Below are 13377 nucleotides of genomic sequence, written 5' to 3' on the forward strand. Positions count from 1 at the left end.
CGGTCGCCCACCCTCTCAGGAGTGTCTCCCGTGGACTGCGTCCATCCTCTCTCCATCCTCTCCTTCCCTTTCAGTAGCATCACCTTGGTGAAGCGTACCGAGTATTTCTTTCCCGTTACTCCCCCACCCCTTTTCATGGCCGAGTGCAGCCTTCTCTGCACTTGGATCAGCAGAAGAAAGCAGCATGCTTGGGGGAGAACAGGCAAAGAGGCCTGACAACCGGATAGCACTTAACAACAACCGGATGGCTCCCCAATGGCCTCTGGCTGCCAGTCGGGTCTCTCGGTGCCGACATCCCCGATCTTCACGCTACCACCCTTTCCACGCCACCGAGGCAGAGACCGGTAAAAGGCAGAGTAGAGGCAGCGCGAGGCACGGGCAACCCTAACGGAGTCCCCTGGGGGGAGAGGACCGCGAACCCGGGAGCGGCTCCCGCCCTGCGGCCGGGGCCCCGCACTGCAGCGGCGCCCGGGCGGACCCCACGCCCGCCTCACCCGCACAACGCCGCACACAAAAGCGCCGGGCCGCCGCCTTCCCGCCCCCACAACCCGTAGAGCAATCAAAGGGGCAGCCGGCCCGACGCGGCCAGAGGCGCGGCTCACCATCGCTGCGCTTGATCTCCACGTAAATCCCGATCTGGATCTTGCCGAAGTTGGCCGTTGCCATCACCTCATCCGGAGCGGCGGCAGGCGGGCGAAACAGGCGGGGAGGGGGCGGGGTGGCGGCGGGAGGGGCAGCGGTGGCCCGCGTCCGCGCCGGTCCGGGAGGCAGCGTGGACGCGAGCGGGGCCGCGGCGAGAGCGGCGGCGGACGAGCGGGCTGAAGCCCCGGGCCTGCGGGCGGACGGGCGGACGGGCGGGCGGACGGGCGGGCGGGCGGGCGGGCGCGCACGCCGGGCGTCCGGGTGAAGCGAGGGCCGCAGCCGTGAGGCGGCGCGGGGGAAGAGTGGGAGGGCTCGCGCCGCCCGCCCCTACGGACGCTGGAGAGGCGGGGCGCCGCGCGCCTGCGCACACCCGGCGGCCCGCGGCTTCCTGCCGTGCGCCCGCGCGCTCGGGCTGCAGGCGGCCCCGCCCAGCTCGGCTGCGGCCTGGCGGCGGGCGGGGCTGAGCCGTCCGCGGGAACGGGAACGGGAACGGGAGCGCGCGCGGCCCGGCCGGGTACGAACCCGCGCCGGGTTTGATTCCGCACGCGGCGGCCTACGAGGCGCGGGAAACGACTCGCGACGTCCTTCCAGAGCTCCCGCTCCGCGTGCACGCTGCCGCAGGAACGGGTTGAGGGCCGAGTGGGATCGAGGCTTTCGGGGCGCGGGACTGAGGGGCACTGACCGATTAAAGAACTGGCTCAGTGCATTTCTGTGGCTGTCAGATCGCATGCCACTCCGGGGCAGCCGGTCCTTGAGGAACCTTATTAAGGCCGGGGCATGCCTGGTTCAGGCTTCCCATCAATTATGGAGGGTCGAAAGGGTGTCGTCCACCCTGAGTAGGAACGAAGACCTCCCCTTGCCCTTTACTTCCCAGCTCATTGCAATTCAAAGCGAAGCCCTCCTGGGCTACCAGCGGGCCTGTCCTGCTATCCTATTGCTTCAGTAGAGCTCAAGGCTTACTTGCCCTAGTCTCTAACTCCAGCAGCTATGACTCAAAATCAGAGCAGAGACTTGAAGAACGTTGAATAATGAGCCTCTTCTGCAGTCATGTGGCTGAGCTGACTACAGCAACATGGAGAGTGCCAAGCAGAGGGGGCCAGGTAGACAAGCGTGTAAACTGAAGTGTAACCTCCACCAGCTTTGTCGTAAATTCTTTGTAGAATGACTTACTACTCTCCTCAGTTACTCCCTGCCTGCCCATTCCTGCATCTTGGTTTCTTCATCTTCCCCCATGATCTAGGATAATATGATCTCTTCTCCTTCCCCCTGATTATTTAAATCTTCCTCTCACCTCCCTACATTTTTCACTTGTTATTTACTTTTTTTTTTTTTTTTTTTTAGATAGGGTGTCATTTGACCTAAGCTGGCCTTAACCATGCTATGTAGTGAGGATAATCTTGAATGCCTTACTGGTGTGAGCCATCACTTCTAGTTTATGTGGTACTGGGGATAGAATCCAGGACTTTGTACGTGATGAGAGCATTGTGGATGAGAATGGTTCATGTGCTTGAATACTTTGTCCCCATTGTTGGAACTGTTTGGGAAGGATTAGGAAATGTGCCCTTATTAGAGAAAGGGTTTCACTAGGATCAGGCGCTGAGGTTTCAAAAGACACCATTTAGAGTTAGCTTTCTAGACCTCTTACTTGTGCATCAAGAGGTGAGCGCTCAGGTGTTGAGGCCAGCATGCCTTTGTTCCACCATCATGGACTTCAAACCTAGGAAACCATAAGCACAGTGAAACACTTTTGTTTTGTCGGTTGTCTTGGTCATGGTGCTTTATCCCAGAAAGAGAGGCAACTACAACACCAACAAGCAAGTGTTCTACCAAGTGAGCTAAACTGCTAGCCCTGAAAGCCTACTGTCTTTGTAAAACCTGCTCCACCCACTCCAGCCTAGATGACTCTTCTGCCTAGGGATTCTTGCAAAGTGGTAAGTATCACTTTGTAAATAGACATGTTTGATCTATAACTATGTATACATAGGAACTTTTCTTTTTTTTCAAAGATTTATTTGTTAATATTTATATGAGTACACTGTAGCTGTCTTCAGACACACTAGAAGAGGATAGTAGATCCCATTATAGGAGATTGTGAGTCACCACATGGTTGCTGGAATTGAACTCAGGACCTCTAGAAGAGCAGCCAGTGATTAATGCTCTTAATCGCTGGGTCTTGCGCGCGCTCGACTGGCCAGGAAGAACGACGCTGCAACAGGATCCTTCTGCACAAGTTTATTGGGAGAGCTTGATTGTAGAGGCGAAGAGACCCCGAGCCCAGAACTGGTGCTGCTTTTATAGGCCTAGGAGAGGCGTGTCTCACACCCGGATTGGTTATGCACTACGCCTCATTTGCATGTTCCTTATCTGATTGGCTACTCTCTCTCTCTGTACCTCACAGAGCCTCATTATCATACCTCATTTGCATGTCTCACATCTGATTGGTTACTCTCTCAGTACCTTACAGAACCTCATTATCATACCTCATTTGCATGTCTCACATCTGATTGGTTATACTCTCAGTACCTTACAGAACCTCATTATCATGCCCGGGCCAGGCAGTGTCTTTGCAAAAAACTTTACTGCATATGTACACATTGGTTGTTTGTCCAAACTTATGCGTGGTGGCCAGCAGTAGTCAGTGCCACTCTGCAACGGCACATGTGGCTTCCCACAACTGGGCCTCTCTCCAACCCTTCCTCATCACCTCCTCCTCTCTCTGTCTCTGTCTCTGTCTCTGTCTCTTTCTCTGTCTGTCTGTCTGTCTCTCTCTCTCTTTCTCTCTCTCTCTCTCTCACACACACACACACACACACAAATTCTTATTGCATGGAATAATCCTGGACAGAACCAACTTAAGGGGAGAGAAGTTTAGTTTTGCCCAGAATTCAAAGGATACAGTCCATTGTGGTGCGGAAGACATGTCAGTGGGAGTGTGTGACAGAGGTACCTCACCTGTTGGAAGATCAGGGAGCAGAGAATGGGACTGGTCCCTGGGCTGAGATATAGCCTCAAGTTTTGTCCATTGGTCAATATCTACCAGCTAAGCCCCATGTTCCAAAGGTTTCCATAGTCTACCGAAACAGTACCATCCAGCTGGATGAAGACCGTGTGTGCCAAAGCCCCATGGGGCCTGTGTCATATTCAAACCATAGCATTATGGTCATTTGTCCTCCATGTTTAAAGTTCTGAAATGCCAATGGAACATAGGTCGCATAAAGTAATATAAAAGTAACTTTTACTCTCTTGTAATAATTGTCATCTCGGAGGCTTACTGCTTCCGACTGCTAACCTGTGCCTTGTCCCAGGAGCTTCTAGCCTCCTTACAATCTAATCTAGACCTAGCGTGTTTTCAGCCCCTGAGACTTTGTGCCGACTAAGCGACTAAGCTCACCCTTCCTTTTTCTTTCTGATCTCTGGCCGGCTGTTTTGTCTCAAACTCCTCTCAAGCTCACTGATTCAATCTGGCTTCTCTGCATGTCTGGCTTTTTGCTCTGCTTGGTCTTGAACTATCTTTGGCAATCTTCTGGCTCCTTCTCATTCTCTGGCTCATTCTATCTTCACCTGTGTCTAGCTTGTTCTCTCTTCAACCTGTCTCTGTAAAACTGTCCTAGGAAAACTGCCCTCTTCTTTCCAATTCTCTTTTTGTGCTGCTCTGTTCTCCCTCTCAATTCTGTCTTGTTCTCCACAAACTACTGTGTTCCTGTACCACACTCCCCTCCTCCTGTGCTCTCGGTCTCTCCCTCAAGTGGCTTCCTTTTCCTCTCTCTTCTCATGAGAGTTGGGCAGATCTTATTGTGTCAGATCTTTCTCTGACTCATCATTTTTCTGTCCTCTCAATGAGACATCACTTACAAACTCGGATGCTTCCTTCTCCCAACGAACTTTCCCTTCATTGTCTGAGATTAAAGGTGAATACTAAGGGCATGTCTGTATTCCAGCCAGAGGGATTAAAAATGTGTGCAAAGGGCTGAGCCACACCCTAACTAGAAACAGTTTCAAATATCCTTTCACAAAGTAACATGCTGTTAACATTAAGTAGTATAAATGTACTTAAAGCATTTCGGATTCAGTTTTCTGTTAGAATTCTGAGGTTTTTTGCTTGACTTCATTTGTGTTAGTTTCTAGTAAATAAGGAAGTAAACTTGCTTGGGTGTTTTGTATGATACTCATCATATTTATCTAATATCATTAAAAATAGTTTATTATAAAACAAAGTGGAAATGTATCAACATTGGGCTTTTATCCAACAACCCCACCACCACCACCACCATAAAGAAATTGATACATTTTTGTTTTTCCGTTTTCACTCTTTGGTTTTGTATTGTTTACATTTTGTTCATCCCCTAGATTTGCCGGCTTTTTGAGATGAGATCTTCGGTAGCCCAAACTATCCTCACTATGGAGGTAAGGACAACTTGGAATTCCTAATTCCTGTCTCATTTTCCTACCTGCTCTTGTTGCATCTATGTGCCACTGTGGTTGACTTATTTTGATGTCCCCCACCAAATCTTTCATATGGTATTTGAACTAAGCCGAGTTAACAATCTTTTTGTCCTGTATTGGTTTTTAGTTTGGGGTTTTGTTGTTTGTTTGTTTGTTTGTTTTAGTGGGGTTTAGTGTTTGGTTTCATTTTGGTTTCCATCTATCATACCTTCTGTATCTTTGCTATGGTTTGAATGTGGGATTTTTTGTGTTGTTTTGTTTTGTTTTGTTTTCCCACTACAAAGATTCTTGTGATTGGTGGTTGGTCCCCAAACTAAAGTCATTGTGGTGGTTGGAATTCTGAGCTGGGACCTGGTAGGAGATGACTGGATCATGAGAATACCACCTTCCAAAAGATTAACAACTGTCTCCAGAGAATGGGTTGGGTCTTAGGTGACTGAATTAGTTCTTTTAAGAGCAGATGGTTGGGGCTGGTGATAGGAACGCCTACTGCTCCTCCAAAGGTCCCGAGTTCAAATCCCAGCAACCACATGGTGGCTCACAACCATCGGTAATGAAATCTGATGTCCTCTTCTGGAGTATCTGAGGACAGCTACAGTGTACTTACATATAATAAATAAATAAATCTTTTTTTTTAAAGCAGACCGTTATAAAGCAAAGCCACCCTATATAAATAGCTCTTTCTACATGTGTTTCCTTTTCCCCTTGCTATGGTGCATCAGAGAATTCCACACCAAATGCCCGAACCATGCTCTTTGGACTTTCTACGCCAGTATTACATGCCAAGTATATCAGTTCCTTTTCTTCCTGCTGTCACAAGATAGCTATAAAGAAGCAGACTGAAGGAGGAAGAGTTTCCCCTGTTTCACAGTTTGAGGCAATGCAAGCCACCATGATGGAGAACTCATGACAGCAGAAATGTATAGCTGCTGGTCACATTTCATCTTCAGTCAGGAAGTAGGGACAGAACAGGAAGTGGTGCCAGGGTATAAAGTCTTAAGACATGGGGCTGGAGAGATGGCTCAGCGGTTAAGAGCACTGACTGCTCTTCTGAAGGTCCTGAGTTCAAATTCCAGCAATCACATGGTGGCTCACAACCATCCATAATTAGATCTGACGTCCTCTTCTGGGATGTCTGAAGACAGCTACAGTGTACTTACATATAATAAATAAATAAATCTTAAAAAAAAAAAAAAACCTTAAGACATGCCTCACTAATCCACTCCTTCCAGCTAGATTCTGTCTCCTAAAGGGTCTACAATCTTCCCAAACAAATGCTTAAACACAGGCACAATGGAAGAGGTTCCACATCCAAACCACACTACTTTTTTTTTTTAATGAAGCACACAGCCTCAGCCATTTTCTTATAGCCATTGACAATAGACTAAGACAATTTTTTATGCAAATTCTTGGTCTTCACCTACAGCTTTGCTTTGACTTCAAGCTCATGTATAAATTCTGTCTCAAGATTTCTACTCAGATCTATGGTCTAAGTTCCCAGTACCATTTTCTGTACTCTCTCAGAGTTAGCTGTTTCCCTTCCTGTCCCTCTGTGCTCATCAACTCAGTAAGTCCATACTCTGTCCCAGAGCCCCATAATCCAATTCCACCCACATCCTTGTCACCTACTCTCACACTGGGAACGAACAATGCAAACACTGTAATTAAATGCTGATTGTGTGATTCCGCCTTTAAGTATATGCTAGAAGGCAGCCAATGAGAACTAGAACAGTCAGGCAAGAGTTCTTGGTGCTAAAGCCTTAAAATGCATTTTATGTTTGTTTGTTTGTTTGTTTGTTTGTTTGTTTATGAGTAATGAAGAAGACCAATTTTTAAAAAAGGAGCCAGTGCTCCTGTGGCTTCTGCCAGCCTTCCATGGATGACTGGACTCTAAATGGGCAGTTGGTAAGGAAAAAAACAAAACAAAACAAACCCAAACCAAACCAAACCAAGTAAGAAATCTAAAAGAGGGTATTTTTTCATGATCACTCCGATGTGGCCATTCTGATGCTAATCTAAGATACTTAATCACAGTGTAAAGATATTTTCCTTCTAACTAAAAATGTGTAATCACCAGATGCTTAGCCCTAGAGCTTAGTCCAACTGTGGACTACATTCCTACTTTAATGCCCTTTATGTTAATTGACCTTTAGGTTAGTGTAGACTATTTGAAAAATTATATTCGTCTTAAAAGTATTTTAAAACGAAGGCAATCTGGTTTCTAGGAGGGACCTTGGAGAGACACACCTGATGAGAGTTGTACCCATTGAGTAGCTCAAGAAATCATTAGAGATGGTGTAATCCTGGCAGGCAGTGGAAGCCAAAGAAAGATGCTTGCTCTTGATAAAAACATCCATGGGGAACTCCTTGAAGACCAGACATAGCATGAAGTCATGGCACCACGATGCGACAAAAGAAGCACAGGCTCCCAAGTGGCACTGACCCGGCTTCCAGGGCCAGTTTGGCTGCTTCTTATGTGTGGCTTTGGGCAAGTCGCTGACTTTTCTTACTCTACATTATTTTCATCTGTAAAATGGGAATTCTCGGTGCTGGGTGATATTTCAGGTGGTAAAGAGCATTGCCTTGTAAACATGAGAGCTTGGGTTCAGGCCCCACATCCTACATAAAAAAGCCAAGCATGGGAACATGTCCTTGTAATCCCAGACTGGGAAGAACTGGGAGACAGGCAGATACTTGGGGTTCACGGAAAGCCAGTTCTAGTGGACGTCAGGCCAAGAAAGAGAGGAAACAAGGTGGATAGTATCCTAGGAACAACATCTAACATTGTCCTTGGGCCTCCACACATACACACATGCACATGTGCACATACATACAACACCTCAAAGAGGGAAACAGTTAGATCCGTGACAGAATGATAGAGCATTTGGCTTGGAGCACGTCCTTGAAGAAAAACAGTTGGCACAGCTGATGTTAGTAGAGAAGTATGTTGCCAAATAGTCAATGGAAGAGAGCTTTTTCGTCAGGATGGTAGTGATGAGGAAATGCATGGGAAGTCAGGCAGGAAATGATTGACATCTGGATTACATGGTGACCGTGAATAATAAAAAGCACCAAAAACATGAGGGAGAGAGAGGGAGGGAGAGACAGAGACAGAGACAGAGAGAGATGATGGAAACTGCATGTGAAAGAGGAAGGAGAAGGATAACCAAAAGTGGAGTGGAAACTTATGGGTTCGTTGGAAAGCCAGTCGAATGGTGTTTTGCTGGGGCAAACATGAGAAGGAATGTCTTCCTGAAGTGGACGCAGGTGAAAGGTTAAGGCAGACTCATAAAGGAAGGTTTTGGCTGAAGCAGACATAGGAAAGAGGATGCTCTGCTGAAGCAAACACATGAAAGGACACGTGATGAAGGATTCTTTGTTAAAGACATACATGAATTGATCTGCCTTACATACATTCATTCTTGAGGTCTGTTTGTTGGGACCCCATAGAGAGAAACACACCAAAAAAAAAAAAAAAAAAAAAAACTTGTGGTGAGGTGCTACTAGTTTCTTGCCGCTTCTGAGGCTGATTGGCAGAGAGATGTCGGTTGAGATAGACACAAATCCTGAGGCAAGACCCATGGAGGGCATGTGATGTTTGGGGGAAGTATAAATTGGACTCCATGGACAGTGACAGAGGCTGAGCTTGGGTTGCTGGCATGGCAAAATGCTTGTTGGTTTTACTTTTTCCTGATCTTCCCGTTGCTGAGAGAGGCACAGCTGAGAACTTTTCCTGGTGTGTCTCTGGACCCTGGTCCCTCCTGCTGACTTGTGGCGAGGCTGAGGCCTGGCTGTCTCTGCTGGGCAGTGATTCCTGTTTGCTATCCCAACTCTACGGAACTGGACTGCTGATATATCCGTAAAGTGTTTGTGAGTGAATGGAGCTGCTGATTTCTAGACAACCCAGATGGGAATTGCTCCAAAGAACTTTTTTTTTAATGGTTTTTTGAGACAGGATTCTCCGTGTAGGCCTGGCTGTCCTGGAACTCACTCTGTAGACCAGGCTGGCTTCGAACTCAAAAATCCGCCTGCCTCTGCCTCCCAAGTGCTGGGATTAAAGGCGTGCGCCACCACTGCCTGACCCAAAGAACCTTTTTTAAACAGGTCCACTTCCCTGCTACACTCCCTACGCACCCCCCCCATCCTTTGTTTTCCACTATCTCTGGTGGGTGGTGGACCACAAGGGCAGTTAAACCATCATTAAAAATAGGTTTTGAAAAGATGAAATTACAGAAGAGTGATACATTTAGCTATTTCATTACTAAAAATTGAAGAGAGTCGTCAGCGATTGTTGAAAGTTTTGGGGATACAATTATGCAAAGTAGGAAAGAATCTATGTTACCATCGCTATAAAAGGTGTGGTCTAAAGCTGCAATCAGCAAAATGGAAGTAAGAAGTAGTTTACAGTTATGATAGTACTTTAAAGTAGCAGTTAATGATACAATAGCAGGTGGAGGTTTTTTGAAATTGTTATTATGATTACTAACAGCAAATGATGGTAATATGACATTTTATAACCACGTTTGTTATCTATAAGAAATCCTTATCTATGATGGAAGTTTTTGTCTTTCTTTCTTTCATTCGCTTTTCACTTTTCTGTCTTTTTAGATTTGTGAGTTGGCACACGCGCACACCTGTACTTGTGTGAGCAGGATTTCACTCTCGCCACGTGGAGGCAGAGGCCCTTTTGTTTTTGCTATGGCCTAGTTGGGACTGCAGATGTTCACAGCCTCATTTAATTTTTTACATGGGTTTCAGGGTTTGAATTCAGCTTCTCAGGCTTACATGGCTAGAGCTTTTATCTAAGGAACCATCTTCCCAGTCCTTCCTTCCCCTTCTCTCTCCTCCCCTCCCTTCCCCTCCCCTGCCTTTCCTTCTCTTTCCCTCCCCTTCCTCTTCTCTACTCCCCTTCCCTCCCCTGCCTTCCCTTCTCCTCTCCTCCCCTTCTCTCCCCTCCTCTTCTTTCCCTTTCTGTTTTGCCCACTTTTCAATGTGCAAAGATGAGATAAACCCTTGTATATATTAGGCAGACATTCTATTGTGGAGCTACATCCACAGCCCACAAAAGCTAATAAATAAATAAATAAATAAATAAATAAATAAATAAATAAAATTTTTTAAAAAAGTATACTGTCATCAAAATCTTTCCAAGAGTTCACATTCACACAAGCACAGCGCCTACAAGGGAGGGGACCTGACCTTGTGTTCCCTCACACACCTCCTTTCCAGGTGATCTCCTCAGCCAAGACCTGAAGCAGCTGGAAGGCCCTCGCTGGGACATCAGTCCCAAGCTCTGGAATGCCTCAGCCTCCAAACTGTGAGAAACAAAGATATTCTGTTAGGACAGCAGAAAATGAACTGAGCCATTTCAGTTTCAGAAGATGGAGTAGAGGCACGGCCTGTGCTGGGACCAGCATGACAGAAATGTCAGGAGATGTCTGGAATTAAGAGAATTACAAAGAGAAGGGGGAAACATACGAAGAAACGCAGGTCTTTGGGTTTGTCAATATATGTGCATATTACTTGATACATTAAAAAGCATCATTTCTATTAAACATTATAATGTTATTATGTTCTTTTTCTTAAAAAAAAAAAAAAAAAGGTGTAAAAGATACAGAGGGACTCTACAAGAGAAAACTAAAGAAGTCCCCAAACCCTCTAGAGACGTAGCAACATCATGACTCTTGACTCTTTGATAAAGATGGAATTTTTTAATCTGGTAAATTGAAGGGTGGTAGAAAGTACAAAATGTCATAGGGCATGGGTAATGAATGGAATATTGAGAAACATCTCACAATCGTATACGCGGGAGGCAGAGACTCAGGGTGTTCTTCAGGCTTGCTTGGTTTCGACTGGCTATGTGACTGACTTCTTCTTCCTAATGCGAAGTCAACAAAATAGCAGAATCCGTGCATACACCCTTCCAAGCCATCCGGCCTCCAGGAGACTCCTCCACACACACACACACACCCACCAGACCTCCCTCCCCCGACACACACACACATTTTCTTTCCTGGTCTGTCAGAAGGGCAGGTTCTTGGGTAAGGACAGAGTCCTGAATGACAGGGGTGAAGCCTCTCCCATTAGGCTGCAGGGCACCATGGGTTGACTACGGAGCAGATTGTATTATATTGAGTTACTGACCATGTTGAGAGTGTTTATTACAGAGATTGAACTACTGTGAGTAATACACAGGTTACTATGAACAGTTTACGTTTTTAACTTGAGATTTTTTTAGATCATTGAGATAGCGATTTGACTCACAAAAATATTTCTCACAGATCAAGAGTCCAAAGGCGAAAATGCTGAAATGAAGATTAGAATGCAGGAAAGTTATATGGAAGTGGCTTTTGGATCAGTATCTATGGATTAGTGCAAGCAGCAGGATCAGACTGCAGTCCAACAGTGCCTCAGTGGGGACAAACGCCTCTGCCAGCTCCAAGGGAACTTTAGAGGTAAGATGTTTTTCTCAGACGTGTCTCAAGCTGAGATGTGAGGCCATTGTTCTCCCGCCCAAGGGCCAGGTTTTGGATCTGGGTACTCATGGGAAAAGAAGAGAAATAATTCCTCCTGATGATCCACCTCTGAGCCCTTGGTAACTAAACTGCTATGGCTAGCAAAATCAGCGCTTCCGTCTTAAAGGTAGGCCTGTGCAGTGTAGCCATTTCAGGACTACTACAGAAGTTGTTTTGTGAGTGGTAAGATACCTACACACACTGTGGCACATATGGAGATATCTCGTTGGCCCATAGTATGCTTTTTTTAAATAGGGCAGAGATCTATTTATGGTCCTAAGAGACTACTGAGGCCAATGAGTTTGAGAAGAATGTTAATATCAAGACAACAGAAGATACTAATGAAGCAAGAGAATCCTGTTGGAGACAACAAAGAACACTTCTGCAAGGAAGGGCCGGTTATGGCAACTGCAATCAGCTCTAAGGGTCTACCATCAAATGGTTACCCATTTGGTGATGATAATCAAGTTCTACAGCGAATCACTTGGACACCAATAAAAAGTCAAAGGACCAAAATGGATGCATTGAGTATCTTAAAACTTGATCATATTAATACATTTAAAAGGAAGGCAATTTTATTATTAATGGATTTTTTATTTGCAGTAGAAAAATATCTTGAAAGAATAAAAAAAAGTTGACCAAAGATAAATTTCATTTGAAATTTAAGTTTAATGTTTTAAAATTAAATTCTAAACTCTGCTTCCCTGAGCCCAAGGAGTAAAGAGTAGATTAACTAAGAACAACATTGCTCCTGAATGGGGGAGGAGGGGTGGAAGGGGAGGTGGGGAGGGCAAGGGGGGAGCTATAGAGAAGACCAAAACTTCATTTGAGGGTTATTTGCCTTTTTTTTTTTTTTTCATTCTTGAATTGCTAACCTATCAACAGGATGTTGAAAGCCAGGGCATGGGAGTGCATGCTTGTACTTGTATAGCTCAGGAGCTGAGGCAAGAGGGTCACTTGTGTTAGAGGCTGGGCTTTGCCTCAAAGCTCAAAGCAATCACACCAAACCAAAGTATTATAAATAATAACATTACCATCTTTATTCTCACCATCTCTTACTAGAAACTACAATTGGGGATGGTCTAGTGCAGCTATGCATTCAAATGCTAAATCCTGTACCCCTAGATCTGTTTGCCCTGAGAAGGAATTCTCACAAACAGCAGTGTGCAAACCTTGCTCCCCACATTGATTGGTCAATAAAAGGGTAAAGCCTATGATTGGGCAGTAGAGAGAAATAGGTGGGACTTCCTGGGAGAAAGGGACTCTGGGAAGAAGAAAGAAGAAGAAGGCCTTTCCCCCAGAAAACATGGAAGAAACAGGTATGACTCTGAGTCTGGAAGGTATAGTTTCCACGTGGATGGATGGGGTGAGGTGGTCAGGTTAACTTTAATGAGCTAGTTGAAAGTCTGCCCAGATAAGGCCTAAGCTTTGAAATAGTAAAGTGTCCCTTTGTGATTATTTGGGGATCTAGCTGGTCAGGGAGTAACTGCTGACATCAATTTCCAGGATTAGTTAATAGATACAAAATATTAATAATTTGAAACAAATTGCTAATTAGTTAATAGTGATAAAAATGTATTATTGTCAAGTCAGTGTTTTTAAATAATGTTTACAATACATTTATAAATAATGTTGGAATTATTTTGTTTTAATCCAAATGAGTGTCTTGAATGATACTTTGTTATAATATCATAATTGACTTTCTAATTGAGAGAGTGACATTTACATAACCTTTACTAATCAGAAGTGAAAGGACTTCCCCTGGATGATAAGGCCC

At 45.4% G+C, this 13377-nt stretch overlaps 1 protein-coding gene and 1 long non-coding RNA gene across 9 annotated transcripts in view; one reads left to right on the top strand and one right to left on the bottom strand.

Moving 5' to 3' along the window:
• Positions 1 to 946, bottom strand: part of Kif2a (kinesin family member 2A) — a 63360-nt gene extending 62414 nt beyond the window's left edge. For 6 of the 8 annotated variants that reach the window (NM_001374727.1, NM_001378938.1, NM_001378937.1 and 3 more), the window contains exon 1: positions 603 to 946. In NM_001374727.1, the coding sequence (NP_001361656.1) occupies positions 603 to 666 (64 nt within the window). In that variant the 5' untranslated portion in view covers positions 667 to 946. The remainder of the gene's footprint in view (positions 1 to 602) is intronic. The other 2 variants (NM_001145779.1, NM_008442.2) reach the window with 1 other exon arrangement.
• Positions 947 to 1160: 214 nt separating this feature from the next.
• Positions 1161 to 12109, top strand: 3830408C21Rik (RIKEN cDNA 3830408C21 gene). Its single transcript, NR_015471.1, has 4 exons — positions 1161 to 2573; positions 4990 to 5046; positions 11367 to 11540; positions 11856 to 12109. It is a non-coding gene; the product is annotated as an RIKEN cDNA 3830408C21 gene (long non-coding RNA).
• Positions 12110 to 13377: the final 1268 nt, after the last annotated feature.

Source organism: Mus musculus, chromosome 13 (assembly GCF_000001635.26).
Source record: "Mus musculus strain C57BL/6J chromosome 13, GRCm38.p6 C57BL/6J".
Classification (NCBI taxonomy): Eukaryota; Metazoa; Chordata; class Mammalia; order Rodentia; family Muridae; genus Mus; species Mus musculus.